Raw genomic sequence first — 19,245 nt, 5'->3', positions numbered from 1 at the left:
CAACTACAGCAAACTGAATGGGGATTCGTGCACATTGCCCCATTGTGATTTATGGACTGAAAGCAGCCACAATGGAATTTTAGGTCAGACACAAACGTTTTCCCGAATCACTAGGTTTGGAAGGCAGCTCTGGAAATCACATAGTCCCAGCCTCCTGCTCAGAGCAGGGGCAGCTACAGCAGGTTGTCCAGGACTGTGTCCAGTTGGGTTTTGAGCATCCCCAAGGATGGAGGCTCCACAGCCTCTCTGGGTAACCTGTTCCAGCGTTTCAGTATTGAGTCTTAGAATAGAATAGAATCAAAATAGAATAGAATCAAAAGAAGCATGGCCAACTGGTCGAGGGAGGGGAATCTGCCCCTCTGCCCCGCTCTGGGGAGACCCCCCCGGAGCCCCGCGTCCAGCTCGGGGGTCCTCAGCACGGGAAGGACATGGAGCTGTGGGAGCGGGGCCAGGGGGGCCCCAGCGATGGTCCGAGGGTGGCCCAGCTCTGCTGTGAGGGCAGGCTGAGAGCTGGGGGGGTTCAGCCTGGGGAGGAGGGGGCTGCGGGCAGAGCTGATTGCGGCCTTTCAATGCTTAAAGGGGGCCAACAAGAAAGATGGGGACAGGCTTTTTGGCAGGGCCTGCTGCGACAGGACAAGGGGTGATGGTTTTAAACTAAAGGAGGGCAGACTTAGGCTAAACACAAGGAAAAAAGTTTTCACGCTGAGGGTGGTGAAACACTGGAGTGGGTTGCCCAGAGAGGTGGGAGATGCCCCATCCCTGGAAACATCCAAGGCCAGGTTGGATGGGGCTGTGAGCACCCTGATCTGGTTGAAGATGTCCCTGCCCATGGCAGGGGGTTGGACTGGATGGGCTTTAAAGGTCCCTTCCAACCCAGAGCATTCTGTGATACCAATACAGAGGTACTTTTCTAAGAGTCAACAGTAACTTCCTTCATACTGGCTAGGAAGTAGGAATAAATAATGCATACATTTTCTTCTAGTCTAGACCTTTTCTGTCAGAAATTTGGATCCATTGCTATCAGTTTACTTAATTTTATGAAGTTTAGAAGCAGTGTCAACTGTAACAACTAAATTAAGAATATCCAGCTACCTTGAAAGTCTTCAGAATTAGGAAGCTTGACTCCACAAACAAAGTAATCCTTTTGATCATTCTGTAAGTTTAAAATCAACAATGGAAAGTGAGAATGGAACAATAACATCCAGAAAACAGAAACCTGCACAAAATCTGATGACAACAAAGCATTTTTATAAGGAAAAAAATTAAATATTCAACGAAATCCAGAGTGACTTTGACATAGTGCTTTAGTCCACATTTCATATAATTCAGAAATAAATGCAACTTTTTAAAAGAAGAAATAGCTTTATCTTAATCAATTCATTATAGAAAAGGTTTTGGAGATCAGTATTTTGACATCTGTTGATGTGCACTCTGTTAAAGTTCAGATAGCCTACTGTCAGGGTTACTTTACATAATTCTAAACAAAATGGAAAGTATCCATTAAATTACAGCTACAGCTATTCTAGTTTTATCGTGGAGACTATTTGAGAGATGCTGGCATAAGTCTTCTCCCCACGAGGTTTGAAATCTAAGGACAAAACTCAAGAAAAAGCTGGAAAAAACAGCACGAGTGAAGAGCAAGTTTCATCACAAATAAAACATGATATTTGCTCGTAGTGTAATAAATAGGAAGTTCATTTCACATCAAGTAGATTTTTAGAATGTTAAAAACATACCAGATCAATAGGGTAGATATAGGATAGCTCCGACAGCAATTGCTTGCATCGAATAGTCTGCTGGGCATTTGTCTTCAAAAACAGTTCTCTTTGGGGAAAGAGACCCCAAAACCATTAGTTTCTTCAAAAGCTTTAAGTAAAGGTATCAGGCCCTCATACCCCTTCTGCATCTTCCCAAGTACCACCTCCCCTCCCCAAAAAAGCTAGGTAATCCCACATGGGAAAAAAAAATACAGAAGACAAAGCTAACTTTTCGTTTTCAGTTGTAGCTCATATTATAGGCATATTTTGACTATGACAACTCTTACAAAGCTGTGTTACACTAAAAAGATCTAAAAGTCCTATCATAGTCTACACATACAACCAAGCATCTCTTCTCTTCTAGACTTGCCACTGTCAATTATCACTTTAGATATCTACAAATTGTAGTAGGGATGTCTTAACAGAAGTTTTGGGGCAACTTCAGGAAGAATTTGGTGTCAGGAGTCCCACTTCAAATGGCCTACTCTCAACCCTATATATTTTCTTTCCAATTGCAGAAAAAGCATAGGTCCTTTTACCTCTTAGCAGTGCATTCCTTTCTTAATTCATGCAGGGATTCGTTATGCTCTTGAAGTTTCTGATATTCAGTCCCAAACACATTTTCTAAACAACATGAGGAATCAAGAAAAAAATTAGTATCAAATATTTTCTTAGTTATCTGAAGTTTTAAAAGTAGATACCGACAGAAATGTTGGCAATAATGATAGAATCATAGAATCCTTTAGGGTGGAAAAGACCCTTAAGATCATCGAGTCCAACCGTTAACCTATCGCTGCCAAGACCACCACTAAACCATGTCCTCAAGCACCATATCTACCCATCTTTTAAACACCTCCAGGGATGGGGACTCAGCCCCTGCCCTGGGCAGCCTGGGCCAGGCCCTGACAGCCCTTTGGGGGAAGAAGTTTTTCCCCATACCCAACCCAACCCTGCCCTGGCGCAGCTTGAGGCCGTTCCCTCTCGTCCCATCGCTTGTTCCTGGGGAGCAGAGACCGACCCCTCCGGCTCCAGCCTCCTTTCAGGCCGTTGCAGAGAGCGAGGAGGGCTCCCCTCAGCCTCCTCTTCTCCAGGCTGAGCCCCCCCAGCTCCCCCAGCCGCTCCTCCCCAGCCTTGTGCTCCAGCCCCTGCCCCAGCCTCGCTGCCCTGCTCTGGCCACGCTCCAGCCCCTCCATGGCCGCCTTGGGGTGCGGGGCCCAGCGCTGAGCACAGCATTCGAGGGGCGGCCTCACCAGTGCCCAGCGCAGGGGGACCATCCCTGCCCTGTTCCTGCTGGCCACACCAGTCCTGATACAAGCCAGGGTGCCACTGGCCCTCTTGGCCACCTGGGCACCCTGCTGGCTCATGTCCAGCGGCTGTCAACCAACACCCCCAGGCCCTTTCCTGCTGGGCAGCTCCCAGCCGCTCCTCCCCACGCCTGTAGCATTGCATGGGGTATATATTATAATGGGGTATATATTATAATCCTCCACTTACTCTTCGATGCTCATTTTCCGTGTTATGCTGCCAAACTGGGGAATGACAGCGCAGCAAGAGCACCTGTCTTCATGCACTATACACCATTCACCAGCCAAATACGACCAGCAAAACTTCATTTTCCTCTAGCGCCTGTTCCCCCCATGTCCACCGTAGTGGAGTAATTCAGTTAAGGCATCTCAATATTTGCATAACCAGAACAAAGTAAATGGCAAAACCCTCATTTTCAGTAGCAACTAATTATTTTAGACTCAACAAAAAAACCCCAAACAAATGAACAAAAAGTCCTGCAACAAGATCAAGTATCTGTGTAGCTTGGTGAGCTCCCGAGAGACAGTGATATAGCATTTTACTATAGGATGCTTTCCCAGTAAAACAAAATACTGAGAAGACTGAGCATTTCACCTTTCACTTATGTAATAAGCTATTAAGAGGGATTTTTGTCTTCTAACACTTAAAATGAAATCCTAATCACAGGTACAATAACATCCCACATGACGCTGTAACGTGCATGCATCAAGCCACTGTTTACTGCATTACAGTGCAGCTCTTATTTTCTCGTAAAATTTTAATTAAGCACAGACTTAAGATTGCTTTAGAGAAGTGTCATAGTAAGAAGTTATTTAGAGGCCGGATACCAGAAACTGCTGTCCAGAATTCAGTATAGCACAGATGGTGAAGAGATTATATCTGGCTGCTAACTTCAGATAAAGAAAAGCACAAACATTAGAGCCAGACCAAAAACCAAAACATCGCCTTCATTTTGGTCACCATGACCATAAGCTAGGCTACTACTCTTCTGATCAGCAGATTATGAATATCCGCAACAGAAGCGGTAACGATTCCACACTTACCTCTGTCATGCAAAGTATTTTTCTCCTTATGCAACAAGGCTACTTCTTGACCAAGGGCCTTCTTCTGCCTCTCCAGTTCATTACGTAGCACCAGGATCTTCAACTGTAAACATTCACTCTCCTTTTTCTATTGGAAGAAAAATAGATTAAAAAAAATTTAAAAGTTTTTTCTGCACACAACAGGTCCATAAAAGGGGTGATAGGAGGGAAGGGAAAAAGTCTGGCAGGCACTAGTCTTGACCTAACAGCTGAGCTCATAGATTACGACAGGCAATAGATTACCAAAGACCCTAATCGTTTTGCTGCTTTGGAAGGAGAGAAACTCAGCTGTGTCCCACAGTGCTCGCTCCTCCTATGGGATGCATCTCCTCTCCTGTGCTCAGAGATGCAACCTGGCCCAGGGCAGAAATTAAGAGAGGAAGAAGAGGTGGGAGGAAGCTTCCACGGGACAAGTACGTAAAGACTAATAGCAGAGGGCTAGCGGCACGACAAGCCTTCATTCCCCAGCAAAGGCTTCAGCAATAAGAGGGAAGATGAGCAATGAGGAGTCTATACTAAGTTGAGGCAGGGAGCTCAATTTAGTTAAAAGGTTAGAGATGTCTGAGCTGCACTATTAGATCCAATTCCCAGCTTCAGGGTGACGAGAAAAAAAGGACACAAAAGGAAAGAACACATAGTGGGGAGCAAATTACGTCATTACACACAATTATATTTGAAGGATCCCTTCTTTAAAAGGTTTAGGATTTGTCCTGTACCTACTCTAAATCTATTCCTCTGTTTAAAAAGAATCTGTTTTTTTTCTTTGATGCACTGTCTCTGCTAAGAAATTGTGCTGCCATGTGCGTAGCGAAGCAGAATTTTCTATTGTAAGTGTTTTTTTGTTTTGTTTTAAGGAAGGAATACCTACTATGTTTAACAGATACTTGCTGAGAATAACCGAAGACAGATTCAGAGCAGAAAAGAGAATTGTCATACCCCAACAGAGTTCAAAACCTGGAGGGGCGGTCAGGCATACTTGTGAGCAAGTCTGGTGTAAGTACTACCAGATACTGTCACTTCGTGTAACTCGGCCAGCATTCACTTCTTCAAGCAGTTAACGGAGATAACACTACTTCAACACTAGCTGCCTGAAAAGAAGTCAGCTCTTGCTGAACTCTTCCCTCCATATTTGCTTCCGTTGCACATCTACGCTCAGCCTTCCGGTTCCAGACTCCAGCAGGAAACATGACTCAATATTAAGGAATGAAACTATAGTTCACACATTTGTAAAGAGGAATAGAAGCCCAACAAGCATTTCCACTATTAAAACAAAGGAAAAGAAAAATAGGTAATAATTTCCTTATACCATAGATCATGGCTGCTAAGAAGTTGCATCAGGTATGCTATCATTGCCATTTTTGGTTTTAGTGCTCTTCGTATAGTTTTGCTCCCACATGTTTATAAAGGAAAAGCCTTTGCATAGAGGGACAAGAGTTGGAGTCACTGACAGGAGAGGTTATATTGCCCCTTAAGGCAGCTGATGCCTTTGCTTCTTTGTCTACAATGCAACCCTGTAATTAGTGGGTAAACAAATTCCCATTTTTCCATTTTGTCAAACCCTTAAACCAGTTTGACACTTTTGGAAATTAGCTGAGTACTCTCAACCCAGAACCTACCTTAAATTAACTTCACGTCACAAGTTTGCCCTTTCCTACACAAGGCACCAGACACGTGCAGGTGAGTACCAACACAACGAAGTCTCCGCAAGCCACTCTTGTTCTGTCAACTCACTGCTGGAACTGAGCTCAGCCTTTCTGGGCAGAAGGTAGAAACTAGTGCCAGCACACTTTTTTGGAGAGGGGAAGAGGACAGGCAAAACAACCTGTCAAAAGCTATTGCAAGATCTAATACAATCCCTTCTTAAAATGAACGTGTCACTTCAGTGACAGCTTTTGCATTAATTCTCTTTGCCCAAAGGGAGCAGGGTGCAAGAAGATACAGCCAGTAGACTCACCCCACTCTAAATCCACCACAGGTTCCTGTCAAGATTTATCTAAATCATTAAAAGTTTGTTTTTCCTGATAAACCTCTTTCATGCCCTACACAATGTTTATGCTTTTATAGTATAAAAGCAATTATATAAAATAAAGGTAAAGATAGGATAAGCAATCTATCAGCCCATCTGAGTAACACGCACAATTCTAAAATCCATTACTTTACACTTCTCAGATGAGTTCCCATTTGAAATGACAGGTTTAAATAAAGATTTCAAGTTCAAGTGTTAAAAAAGCGAGCTTATGGTCAAGACATCAGCCAGATACTTCAGCAAGCCTGTAGAATAAGGTTTTGGATAACCAAACTCACCAGTTCGTTGCTTGTAGATGTACATCTCAGCTTTTCTTCAATCTCCCTTCCTATTTTCTGAACAGTTACCTGAGTCTGTTTAATTGCACACTGAGCTCTGTGAAGCCTGTAAGGAGAAGAGAAGTTACAGCTGTACTAAAGGTTCCCCACACGTGTCCTAATGATGAATGCACCAGCCGTCTCAAAACCAGCAGAAATAATATGAATCCGCACTGTCAGCTTCTATTTTCAAATGAAACATTAGAAGAGGAATCATAACTTGCAGAGTTTATAAATGAGTGTCCAAAGCAAACCAGCAAGTCTCTAAATTCAATCAAGTATCAAATGTCCTCTTCATTTGTTAAATTCAATAGATGCCGATAAGGCAAAGCTGTGTGAGAGAGAAAAGGTAATTATAGGGATGTCCTGTACCAATTAAGTTATAACGCTGTTAACAACAAGACGGATATACACGACAGGCACCGTGAGAGTTGTTAACGTAGGCCAGCTTTAAAAAAAGTGCAAGCATCCTTTAGATAACACACAGCTACCCAGGCCAAGAGCACAAACCACCCTTTAGTATCTCCACATATGCTATGAGCCCTTCTGTAACAAAAACATGGGTTTCTGACTTGAATCACATTTGAAGCGTGAAAAAGATGATTATGATGATGATGGTGTTTCTGATCATTAGCCCTGGTTTCAGGGTGAAGACGGAAAAATGATTATTTGCCGTATTTATCGGCAAAAAAAAAATCAGGCAGAGGAAAACAATGGCAAAAAAAAGGTCTAAAATCATCAACATCTTTCTTAGAATTAACATGGAGTGGAAATTATCATATTTATCAGAAAAACTTAGAGCTGGTCTGGCATCATAGACTATGTCTTTTAAGGCATGCAAATCCAGGCTTACTTTTCCCATTCATAGTTTCACGACTAATGGCTTCTCCTTTTGTAAGGATATTGTTCAGGCAGCCTTGCTGCTGGGGTAAACACCTAACTCGACCAAGGTCTAGTTGGAACAGCAAAAATGGGGTCAGATAACCTATTGTGTGACATGAGTGCTTTGCCAGGCAAACATAACGAAAAGACCAGGCCTGCTTCAATGCATGTTTTAATGATCATCCTCATTTCACCAAAATTAAACATCTCTACCTCTTCATAAGAACGCTTAATTTTACTAAAGCAGGGCTACGAATTTGCTGTGAGCCAAGGACGAAAGCACTGGAGCACACAGAAGAGGCTACTCAGCTCCTTCCTTTTACATTCTCTAATCTCTTCCAGATTTATAAGCAATTAAGGCATAACTATTTGAAGTTTTTGGCTAACTGTTTTTAATGGTCTGCATGCAGCTAGACCAAGATAACCAGGCTACATGCTTCGAGTAAGAAGGCCAGTGGCACCCTGGCTTGTATCAGGACCGGTGTGGCCAGCAGGAGCAGGGCAGGGATGGTGCCCCTGCGCTGGGCACTGGTGAGGCCGCCCCTCGAATGCTGTGCTCAGCGCTGGGCCCCGCACCCCAAGGCGGCCATGGAGGGGCTGGAGCGTGGCCAGAGCAGGGCAGCGAGGCTGGGGCAGGGGCTGGAGCACAAGGCTGGGGAGGAGCGGCTGGGGGAGCTGGGGGGGCTCAGCCTGGAGAAGAGGAGGCTGAGGGGAGCCCTCCTCGCTCTCTGCAACGGCCTGAAAGGAGGCTGGAGCCGGGGGGGGTCGGTCTCTGCTCCCCAGGAACAAGCGATGGGACGAGAGGGAACGGCCTCAAGCTGCGCCAGGGCAGGTTTGGGTTGGGTATTAGGAAAAACTTCTTCCCCCAAAGGGCTGTCAGGGCCTGGCCCAGGCTGCCCAGGGCAAGGGCTGAGTCCCCATCCCTGGGGGGATTTAAAAGCCGGGGAGATGTGGTGCTTGGGGCCATGGTTTAGTGGTGGCCTTGGCAGTGCTGGGTTAACGGTTGGACTCGATGATCTTAAGGGTCTTTTCCAACCTTAACAATTCCGTGATTCTGCGATTGAACCACAAAGCCTTACTCCTCCTCACACGATCTCAACTCAACAGCACACGTTACAGATGAGTTTATTCAGTGCCAGGACAGTGCCTAAAGCACCCAGCCCAGCAAACAGATACACGGAGAGGAGATCATACATGGACAACACGGAACAAGCCGTGCTAGTAATATTAAACAAGGTCATTGCCATTTAGGACTTTTACATGTTAATAACTCTTAAGTGAATACGTTTAAGTCATCAGACACCTTTAGTTCCTTCACACCACTGCTTTCCTAAATGACACTTGCTGTAATAGATTTTTGTTTGAAATTATACTAAGTGATTCTTTCGGTTTCTTGAGAGTTCCTCCGACTGCGCATAGCGCACACAGCTTAGGAGCTTTTTGGGGGTAGCTGTAGCCCATCTAAGTCATACATCAAACACATGGCTTTGCTGGCTGGTAAAGGCTTCTAGGGGTGGAAGAAGACTGCTGAGGCCAACAGTGCTGGGTCACCCAAGGGCTCAGTCTCATGTCCCTAATGGAGTACTGAGACCTCCTGGAAACACTTATTTCCTCGCGGGAATTACTACTTATACCTCCTACCTCCCCGATTACATCTTGAGGCTGTTGGCTAAGTAACATACGGTTAGGCAGGTCAAAGCCAAAGTTTGCTGACCATCCTGAATGTCATTTAGGTCTCTACTTTCACATCATACAGCAGGGTCTAAGCTTCCTACTTCAACAGTTTCCAGCCTGTCCCTTCCCAAAAGGGTGGAACATTTTCTTTCCAGACATAAGAAAGCCTTACCCACAGCTAAAACTTATAGGTAAAGAGTAATAACAGAGTGACATTTCCCTTTCTCTCGCTTTCATCTAATTTTACACTGAAAGAACATTCTTGATTTAGTCTGTTAGGGGATTAAGAAAGAAATTCTACAAGTCTTCACGTCACACCATGCGGGTAGCAAAATCTGACTGCTGAAAAAAGTGTTCTACTCTTTGAAAAAGTATTTATGAAACTGATAAATTGTTAGAAGGGTTGTTTGCCATGCGAGTTCCTCACAGTGACACTCAGCCAACAACCTACAAATTTTGTAACAGCTTCAAGTTCTTCTCCCCGTGCCCAAATATAAGGAACAAACATCTATTCAGGCTGACTTCTCAAACCAGTACCTAACGTAGGATACTTGCTCAATTCGGTGAATCTATATCTAAAGGTGTAGTCCTAACCTATAAAGACTGCTATACAAAATAATTCAGCAATAGTCTGTTTTTAATAAGAAACGGTTTTCCTTTTAAACCAAACATCATCCAGGCATTTCTTGCAATATAAAAAAAAAAACCCCTACAGTTAAACTTGGCGACCTTGATGCCAAATAGTGCCATTTACATTGTGCCAACCAGTATCAGTAAGTTTTCTGTCTTGCAATCCCAGTATGTTCACTGTTATTCCGACAACTTTAAAATGGTAACAGCAAGATCACGACCACATCCAAAGTTAAGCCTTCCAAGATTAAAATTTTGGGGACTTCACATCACAAAAGCAGCAACTATCAACAGAAATCTCCTCTCCCCCAGCCAAAAAAGCCCCCACCACACCCACACGGAAATCTTTGGTCATCCAACGGGAACACAAACTAAGCCATAAGAACATCAGCAGAGAAATTTTGTCCATCACTTCTGCATGCACAAGACAGAGTTTGGTGGAGGCAATTATGATTGCACCAACGAATGGAGATCAGCAAGTTGAGGCCATAAATCTGGATTAAAATTTATATATAATGAATGGAGAGAAACTTCAACGCTAATTGACTGCATACTGTTTCCATTTCTAGTCTGAATGCAAGTCCAACGCTACAGCCTAAAGTTAGCACAATTTGTGCTTTCACTACAATCTGGCTTGGTTTAGTAACTGACAGCTACGAGCCAACCGATGGCATAATCTGCGTGCTATCAGCCAACGCAGGATTCTTCCTAGATTGTCCAAGAGGGTTTTTTATTATTTATTATTAAAATTAGCACTTCCATAGCACTTTAAGAGCTAATTCAGGGCTTCAAGAGGCCACTGGCCTGCTACCAAATTTCCTTCGGCAGTCAGGAAAGCCAAGCCAGTTAGAGCAGAAACTCAAGCCTTTTTAAAGAGATAGCTTAGCCAAGAGTGTCGTCATCCTGTGTCTGCAGGCTGTTCTGGTGTCTCTGCAGCAGCTCACGGCCATTGTCGGCCAGCAGCAGAGTAATACGAACGTTAAGTGTGACAGATTTACTGCTGTTGCTTGGGGCCCCGAGAGCTGCTGTGCAGTTGTCCAACATCAGGTGAGTTCCATGCCGCTGCCTGGGAAAGAACTGAAAAGCAAAGCTAGACCTTAAAATTCCTTACCACCAGAATATATTTTGGAGGTGGAGATCCATGAAGCTGCTGTTCTGCTTGCATTCTCATATCACCTGCTTTTTGAGATGGGGGAGACTAAGAGGAAACAAAATACTCTCCCTTCCTTTGGAAGTTCAAAAGACAGTGGGGTAGATACAAAAACATTAGCCGTGTACTGGAAGCTAAGACCAACAAAAGCTGCATCCCTGATTGATCTGGGAAGAACAGCAGGCAAAAATTCAACATCTCTCCTCTTCGCTTGCTAGTTCCCAAGTTGCTGAAGTACAAGCTATTCGGGGTATTTCTTCAAGGCTTTTCAAGTCTGAAATAGAACTGTTTCCTCTTCTCCCCTAAAAACCCTACTTTCTACCTTGGCTGTAAGATTTGAAACAATTCGAGCATCCAATGTTCTGCCGATCAATTCAACGTGGGTACTGACTTGGAGGAAAAGAAAAAAAAAGTTGCCAAGTTTTGGGCTTCTTCACAATTACAGGGTTTCTTTGCAATAACATCCTTGTCTTGTTTGCAAGATCAAGCAGTTTTCCTGACACCCCAAAGACTGCACAATGCAGTGGTCCAACATAACTTGACTTTACAACTTGGGGTGTGCTGCAACACCACATGTGCTCTTTTTCAGCTTGCAGTAAGTTCGAGGCAACGTTTGAAGGTTCAGCTGAAGCACTTTCCTTTAAGACACACTGCAGTATCCTGCAACTGAGATATCCCTCTTGGTCATGAATTAGACTAGTATTTTACTAGTTTATATAGCAAGTTCATTCCTGACTGCAATCTTAAAAAAAAAAAAAGAAAGCTGGAGCGTAGTGACAGTTGCGCCTATTAAGCTAACATATGCTTATATTTACATTAATGAAAGCCTCTCGACTTTATTAGACATTCGATACATGATTTTGTAGTTCTATCATACACTCCAAATATCTATTTGCTTCTATCAGACACATCTGGATTTTTCATGTACAGAATTTTAAGCCATAAATAAATCAATTAATTACAGCAGTCACATATTACAGCTACTTCTCACAAGAGAAATAAATGCCTATGGTCTTATTTGCCAGAACAACCTTAGTTTACAATGAGACTAAACTTAAACCCAGAATTACTACCAGGGATTTAGAAAATAGAACAGAACACTTCTGGCAGTAAGTGAGATGTAGGATCCTGGAAGTAAAATACCCAAACCTACTATTAAAGAAAAAAAAATCCAAGACTTTCCTATTAAATACAAAAAATGGAATGCACGCTTCTTTATATCAGTCCAGAAATTAGATTATGGAGAGTGCCAGCCAGCTATAACATATTTTTTACATAGCCCCTTAAACCATCATTTGCTACATCTGCTTTCCCACAAGAAAAATTTTTCTAATTTATAATCATATACTCCCTTTCCCAATTTCCTCGGAAACCTATACCTACAATTTGTCAAAAGCAGATGTAGGGTGAGAGAAGACAGTAGGGAGTAAGAAGAGAATAAAATGCAAGTCTGACTTGTTCATTTATGGCATTAAACCTCCACAAGAGCCAGTGCTGTAAGAAACTCAAACAAGACAGCGCTGTTGAAGCACCGATACTTTCCATCGGTCTTTCAAACGGTTTTGAATTGACTTACATGTGTAAGACTCAAATTAAATTTCTGAATAATCAAATCCATGTGGACCCTGCAACACTGGATGCTTTGAGCTATTTGCAAATGGAGAAGAAAAGGAAAAAACATGTCTATGAGACTGGCAGCAGGGGAGGTGCTGGCCTCCGTTGCGAGGAACATTTAAAGGAGCTAGCTAGTACACAGATCACCGTCGATACTCACGGGGCATGAACGGAAGAGGAGAGTCTTAACGTGAAGCACAAACAATTTTTTCCAGAAACAAAGTCACAAAACCTGAGATGTCTCTGGTTCTCTTATTCCAATTCATAGATTTCACTCCAGCATTGGGATGGATTTAAGGCTTGGTTTTTTATTCAAAGAACAAATGTATTTGTGGCGAATAATAGAGCAAGCTGGGGTTTTTTTTTGTTCTTTATACCAGTGCTTATCAGTTTGTGATTACAGAAACCTTGCTGCCAGGGCAACAGACAGAATCACATTCAAGATGCTGTATATAGCAGAAAGGTAAATTATACGCAAATACAAGTTTCTGAAGGGCATAAATACGTAAAGACGACTCCTACCAGGACAGTGACACTTGGTATAAACCAACAGCCTTTTGCTGACATGTAACTCGCCAACAAATCTTAACATAGGATTCAATTCTCGCTCCGAGACAGTGAGCGAGGCTCAGACTGGAGTTCACCGCGCAACTGAAAAGGAAAAAAATGCATCAATTCAGGTTGAATGGGTTACAGGCTCCACCCAAAAAGGGAAACAGCTTCTCTCAAGGTGATTGCGTTGTTCCAATCGCAGTCCACACAACTGCTAAGGTGTTTGTGACACCTGCGCACAGGCCTTACCCACTGGAGGGAGAAGGAGGAGAAACACCAGTCAATATTCAGGCGACTCATTTTTTCAAGCCGCATACTGCTGCGCTTTTTCCTGGAAGCCATCCCCGAACTCAAAGCAAAGTTTACTTCCAAGAGAAGTAGAATTCTGCAGCTGAAGTAGGGATGCGAGATCTCCCACCGGACAAAGGGCTGGCGGTAACACTCACAGGAGTCCTCTGCAGCTTCTCAGCCATAGGTACATTCCCCACCCTGCCCTGCTTTTAATTATCAAAGAGATTAGAGCATTTTCCCCACTCTGAGATCTTTAATCCGTTGTATTTGTTCTCAGTCAAAATGTAGTATTGACTTTCCCTGATGCGGTTCGGTATTTCTGAGCATTTTGGAAACATGACTGCATTCACCAAAATCTTTGCCCAGGCTGAAAGATAAAGCCATTAGCTGCATCGTTCTTACGGCCATATCCAGGACGAAGTCCTAACAAAAACACAGAGTCCCAATGCCATCGTTCACAAAATCCTCCTTCTTAAACACTTTCAGGTATCTGTTTGAAAATTAAATTAAAAGTGGCATGCTCTGTTTTTCATCATCTCTAATAAAGCCAGAAAAAGGAGAAGGACTGGGTTATGACTTCTGCTCTAACTGAACGTTGCTTCATTGACATGGTCTTTTACATGCCATCACAAATAAAGAAGAATAAAGCTATTTCTGAAGGTCTGCACAGCTCTGTGTAATCTCTCTCCTAAACAGTACTCTGAAACGCAATTTGGTCAAGAGCTAGCAACATACCTATCGCACTTACACTAGAAATCTGCCACTGTAAGGGTGTTTTATTCCACATGGCATATTAGGAAAGCTGTAGACAACAGCAGCAGCAGCAGCCGCCGACTACTAACCCTGCAGTTAAGTTAAAATACAAAAAAAACCCACCTCTCTCATGCTTCATGGACTGTTTCAACTTGCTATGACCCATGCTGCTCTCATTTTGGCAAAAGTCAGGCTTCTAAATTGATTCTTCTGATGACCGATTAGCTTCAGTTTCCATATAGCTTAGCACCACACAAGTAAAATGCCTGGGAACAGATTTGTCTGAAAGTCTGATTCCACCGATCAAAATCCCTCAGAAACCTCTCAAAAAAAAATTCAGACCCCAGTTTCCATCTCCATCGCCACTTCCCAGGAAGACACCACTCCACAATTCCAACACCCACATGGTTTTTAGGCCAAGAGAGATGACATTTGTTATACTGTTCATCCATTTCAGTCCTGCTTATTACAGTATACAGAGGCACCCAAGAGGTCCGATTACAGTTCATATTTATTTATGCTGGCCTTAGGCCACCTGGGTTTTCATGTCCAAAGCCAAGGGGATGCCTGCCTTGTCTTGGCTGCCTATACAGCACAGAGCGCCAAGTCTTCCAGGTGGAAATCTTTCCTAGTTAGAAATATCAAGCTCGGCCATCACAGAAAAACAACCACACTTATCACTAGCAAAGGGAAGTTTTAGCAGAGGAACTTACTGATTTAAGAGCACAACTCAGGCTAAGAGGAATCCTGCTACCCATTCCACACTTGAGACGGTGCATTTCCACATCTGCTGGGAGGGGATGCCAGCAGCAGCAGTAGCAACATTAAAGTCTGAAAGTCTGCAACGCGAGCCAGCGATTTGATGGCTAAGATACTCACAAGAAAAGCTAGAACAAGGCACTGCAAGAGCATCGGGCTATTAGTGACAGCCTTTTCTTGCCACACACCCGCCACTTTCTCAGAATGTGGCACTGTTTCTACTGCATCAGCATCCATAACTACATTTAGAAAGGCTTTGGTCACAGCTATGATTTTGGATACTTCTCCGAGTTAAAAACAGCAAAGGAAAAAAGCTAGAAACAAAAGGTTTAACTGTCAGTGCGTATCTTAAAATGGGGGGAAAAAAAAAAAAAAATCATTCGTACCCGCCCTTTATCTCTAAATATGCATCCACCAGCATCCTAGGGGGAAAAGCAGGGGAAAAGCATAGTAAGGAGCAACTCTCTGTTTCCATGCAGTCAGAAGCGCAGAGGCTAGAGACCGACTCCTACTTACTGCGCAGCTCCACTGGGTTCACTCCTTTCATGGAGGCGAGGGTGGAGGTCGAGGAACTTAAGGGAAGTTCAGGAGGCAGTAGAGTTCTGTGTGGCTCTCCTCTGGGTTTGTTATCAGGTGCTGTACCACCCTCCAGAGTCAGAGAGCAGCTGATAGCAGGTTTTCTTCCTGCTTTCCCTCCTTTTCACCCCACCAAACATCTGGAAGCCTAAAGTTTGGAATTGCTGCTCATAGCAACTATGCAATAGCAAAGTCTGACTGAGCTACTGGCTGTCAAGACGGGACACTCTGACATTGTTCAAGACTGACTTGTCTTCTGCTTCTCTTTAGCTGTAAGCAGGTCAATGTACCCCTGAGATACACCTTAGCACAAAGCAGTTTAAGCCCATGAAGACCTTGCTCACTCCATCATTCCCCAAAGAGCTTATGAAAAACAGCTTCAAGTTTAGCATAATTTCCATATGTTAAAAATAGCTGCCCAAAGGCAGTTACTACACTTGGCACGTGCAATTCCACTGACTCTAGTCTCAGAGAAACTACTCTGAGCTACAAATGCATTTTTCAACACTCCAACTGCTTACATTGACTGTGGACTTTTGTCTCTATTGCAAGTTTCTGAGATCAACTTGTGGAAGGTCCGTTCGTTCAATGAGGCTGCTAAGAAAGATGGAAGAATTTAAACACACAGGCAATGTATCTGTTAAAAAGCTTCTTTTCTAAGACAGGCAGAGCTAAACAAAAGCTGATTTTATATTGTGTCCCCATGTTCTAGTCTTGGTCAGTTAAGATAGTTGATTTTACCAACATCTCAGTTTCAAACTGCAGATGAACACTACCTACATTTGTAGTCTTAAATAGCATCTCTTCAGTGATAAAACATGCACTCTTCTTTAAGTGACCACTTATATTACAAATGCAAATCCTGAAACAAAGCCTGTCACTTGAAGCATACCCCTGGCCTATGACAGATTACAAAATCTGAAGAAGACGGGCATACTTAAGGCACTGGGACTTAAGACAATTTCTAGTAACTTATCTTTCTGGACACATTGATACATGACAAGTAACGTTCAACAGTGCACTGCAAGTTTCTTTAAACCCTTAACCTAGAAAGCAGTAATTAGTTGGTAGTTCAGAAGTTGAGCTCTGGTCCTGCTCAGAGCAGTGTCGTGCCACGGGCAATCCTGGACCATTTAAAGTCACTGAACCCGGGCCGTCATTGCTGTGACGTGAAATACGGGGAAATTGTTCACTTAGTGTTATCATTTGGTTTGAAAAGTCATGTTTACTTGTCCAGGGCACTGCAGCCAGATTCATTTGCTTATGACCAAAACTGCGAGAACTTATTTTTTTTAATGAAGGCACAGCCTGTGTGGTCTCTGGAGTTGCTCTCGTGTTCAAGATTTAATCCACTAGATCAGATGCACATGTGGCAGTAGCAGAAGCCGCCCTTTAACACCTAGAAGTATTATTTAAATCAACTTTAGCCAAATCTGATATTAGCAATATTATAGCAGTTGCCTGGAACTGGTCTTTTACTCATCTCCAGCACTCAAAATGTACCAACACCAGATTTTGTTGTTGTGTTTTTTTTTTTTTTCTTTTAAGCAAAAATACAACCAAAATGTTTTCAATTTGCACTAACTGGCTAAATAGCACAAACATGCCATCCCACCTGCTGAAGGAATGGTTAAACCATAGAGAAAGCGGTTTTGACTGGAGATACACAAATGTAGGAAGCAAACCTGCAAAGGGGCAGGTTTCACTAGTTCTCAGAGCACTTTTTGTCGCCAGGCAGAATTTGGGAAGATTTCAGGCACTCACGTACTTAGAGGCACAAAAGCAGGTCAATTGCTCTAAGAGTTACACTACCACGAAAAGCTGTTGTAGAATACAACATATTACTTGTTGTATTTAGGAACTGAAGTAAAATTTTAACATACAGGATTGTAAGCCCTGTCTTTAGTGAGTGCCAGCATATCCCATCTTCCCAACACCACTGAATACTGAAAGGTCTATTTTTCAAAGTTTAAAGAAAAGAAAGGATAGAAAACTAAGAGAATACTAATTCTAAACCTATTCCCATTAGTGCTGCAAACGTGCCGAGGGCTTGACTATGGAGACATGTCCAGAACATGACCTCAGATGAATTTGGCCCATCCTGAGTGTTATGTGAAAGGTGAAACGTGTTACTGTATAACCTATTACTACCAGCTACATAATATTTAGAAAGCCTTTAAGTGACCTCTTTTCAGGAAATCTGACAATATGGCCAAGGGACAAAAACCTCAAAATTTTAGCTTTCCAGTTGGGGTGGTTAATTTTTGTTAGTTAGCCTTTTTAAAACAAATGGCTGGAAGAACATTCGTCATTTCCATATGGCATGAACAACTTATTATTATTGTTTGCCTGAGGATCTTGTCCCTGCCCCAAAACAAGAAGGTTCATGAGCTGCAGAGGTGCCGAGAACTTCCTTGTGTAAAGCTAAGCTGTCTGGGTACTTAAACTTTTCCTCCTGCTTAATTAACTTGTAAATCCATGTAATTAAGCATCTGAGCACACAGGCACTATTTTAACCCAACACTCAAAAAATTTTCTACTGTTCGCACACTCTGTCATTCCTAATTAATTTTTTAATCAACATAATTTGAGCCAAGCACGTGCTTTTCATTAAGGCCTATTCACAAGCTTCATAAGTTTTAGCTATTCACTTCTTCGGAGAAGTAACAAAAAAAAAAATTAAATCATTTCTTCCCCAAAAAGCAGCTTTGATAGCAGACAGAGATCAACCACAGAAGTTCTCATTTTGCAGTTTTTCAAGAGGTAAGGGTTGGAGCTAGAACCTGCTCTCCCAACCCATTTTTACCCTGTACAGCTGATCCCAGTGGCTATGCCACAGCCGGCTGCATGGTACCATCAGGGTAACGGGGAGGCAGATACCACCATCACCAGGACTTGCTTCCTTTTTTGAGGAGTTTAAACAAAGCCAGTACAAGCTGTTCTTCATATTCACAGGTCTCGTGAAAACATCAGGAAACCACATGGGCAGCCTGTGAATTTTTACTACAGACAAATATCGTATCATGAGAAAGTCTTCAAAATGTGAGATTTATGTGACCAGATGCAAACCTTTACAGTGTAGACACCTCCCTATTCTCTTTATAGCCAATGGACAGAAGCAGGCAGACAGCAATTCATTTCCTCCCAAAGTACACGTCCTGTCAAATGAATCACAACTCAAATTATGCCCATCTCTCTCTTCTGGTTGTAAGTGGAACATGCTCTCACAAAAACTGTCTTTGGAAAGAGGTCGTGGGCTAGTTACTCAAGCCTGGACTCCTGGAGGAGGTGGCAGACCAGACCGCTAGGTAGGAGAAAAAAGGACACCAGACAGAAAGAGACTAGAGATTATTTTAAAAGAAATAAACCAGTCTTTTGAGCTAGGTGTCAAAGGTAAGCAGCAGTAGAGAAAGCGTACCTGTAAAAAAAGCAGAGTAAACATGAGAGGGAATAGAATGGATTCAGGACTACATGGAGGACTTTGCGTCAGTTCCCAAAGAACTTTCCTAGCTAGGAAGGAAACAGATAAAAATAGCACCTAGGTATCGTCACAAATTATAACTTCTAAATTTGCTGGAACTAGACAATGCAATAAATACTCTTATAGGGTATGTAGAATCCACCAAAACGTAATCAGCAGCAGGCCTGGTGCTGAGGACTGGAAAAAACTGTTTCTTTTAGGACAAAGCAAAAAGAAAGGAGGATGTCTCAGCTCAGAGGCAGGGCTAAACAGGAGCTACACTCAACAGCATGCCTAGAAACTGTAAGAGACAGTGCCTGGACTCTCACCTTCCCAAGACTGAGCAAAGCGCACGGCTCCAGTAATCAGGTTTCAAAACAGCACTGGCGAGCATCCAGCAAGGGGAGCTTTATCAAA

General features: G+C 43.0%; 1 protein-coding gene across 6 annotated transcripts in view; it reads right to left on the bottom strand.

Moving 5' to 3' along the window:
* UVRAG (UV radiation resistance associated) overlaps positions 1–19,245 on the bottom strand; it is a 102,807-nt gene that overhangs the window by 51,576 nt on the left and 31,986 nt on the right. For all 6 annotated transcript variants that reach the window (XR_014230637.1, XM_082335639.1, XM_082335640.1 and 3 more), the window contains 5 exons: positions 6,449–6,554; positions 4,106–4,232; positions 2,297–2,381; positions 1,737–1,824; positions 1,093–1,153 (listed from right to left, as the gene is read on the bottom strand). Coding sequence is in view for 5 of the 6 variants with exons in the window: in XM_082335639.1 (XP_082191765.1) it covers positions 1,093–1,153; positions 1,737–1,824; positions 2,297–2,381; positions 4,106–4,232; positions 6,449–6,554 (467 nt within the window). In the remaining variant the exon portion in view is untranslated. The remainder of the gene's footprint in view (positions 1–1,092; positions 1,154–1,736; positions 1,825–2,296; positions 2,382–4,105; positions 4,233–6,448; positions 6,555–19,245) is intronic.

This window comes from Platalea leucorodia (assembly GCF_965183815.1).
Source record: "Platalea leucorodia genome assembly, chromosome: 2".
In the NCBI taxonomy this organism is placed as follows: domain Eukaryota; kingdom Metazoa; phylum Chordata; class Aves; order Pelecaniformes; family Threskiornithidae; genus Platalea; species Platalea leucorodia.
Note: the sequence above shows the minus strand (reverse complement) of the source record. Positions and strands in the feature narration are given on the sequence as shown.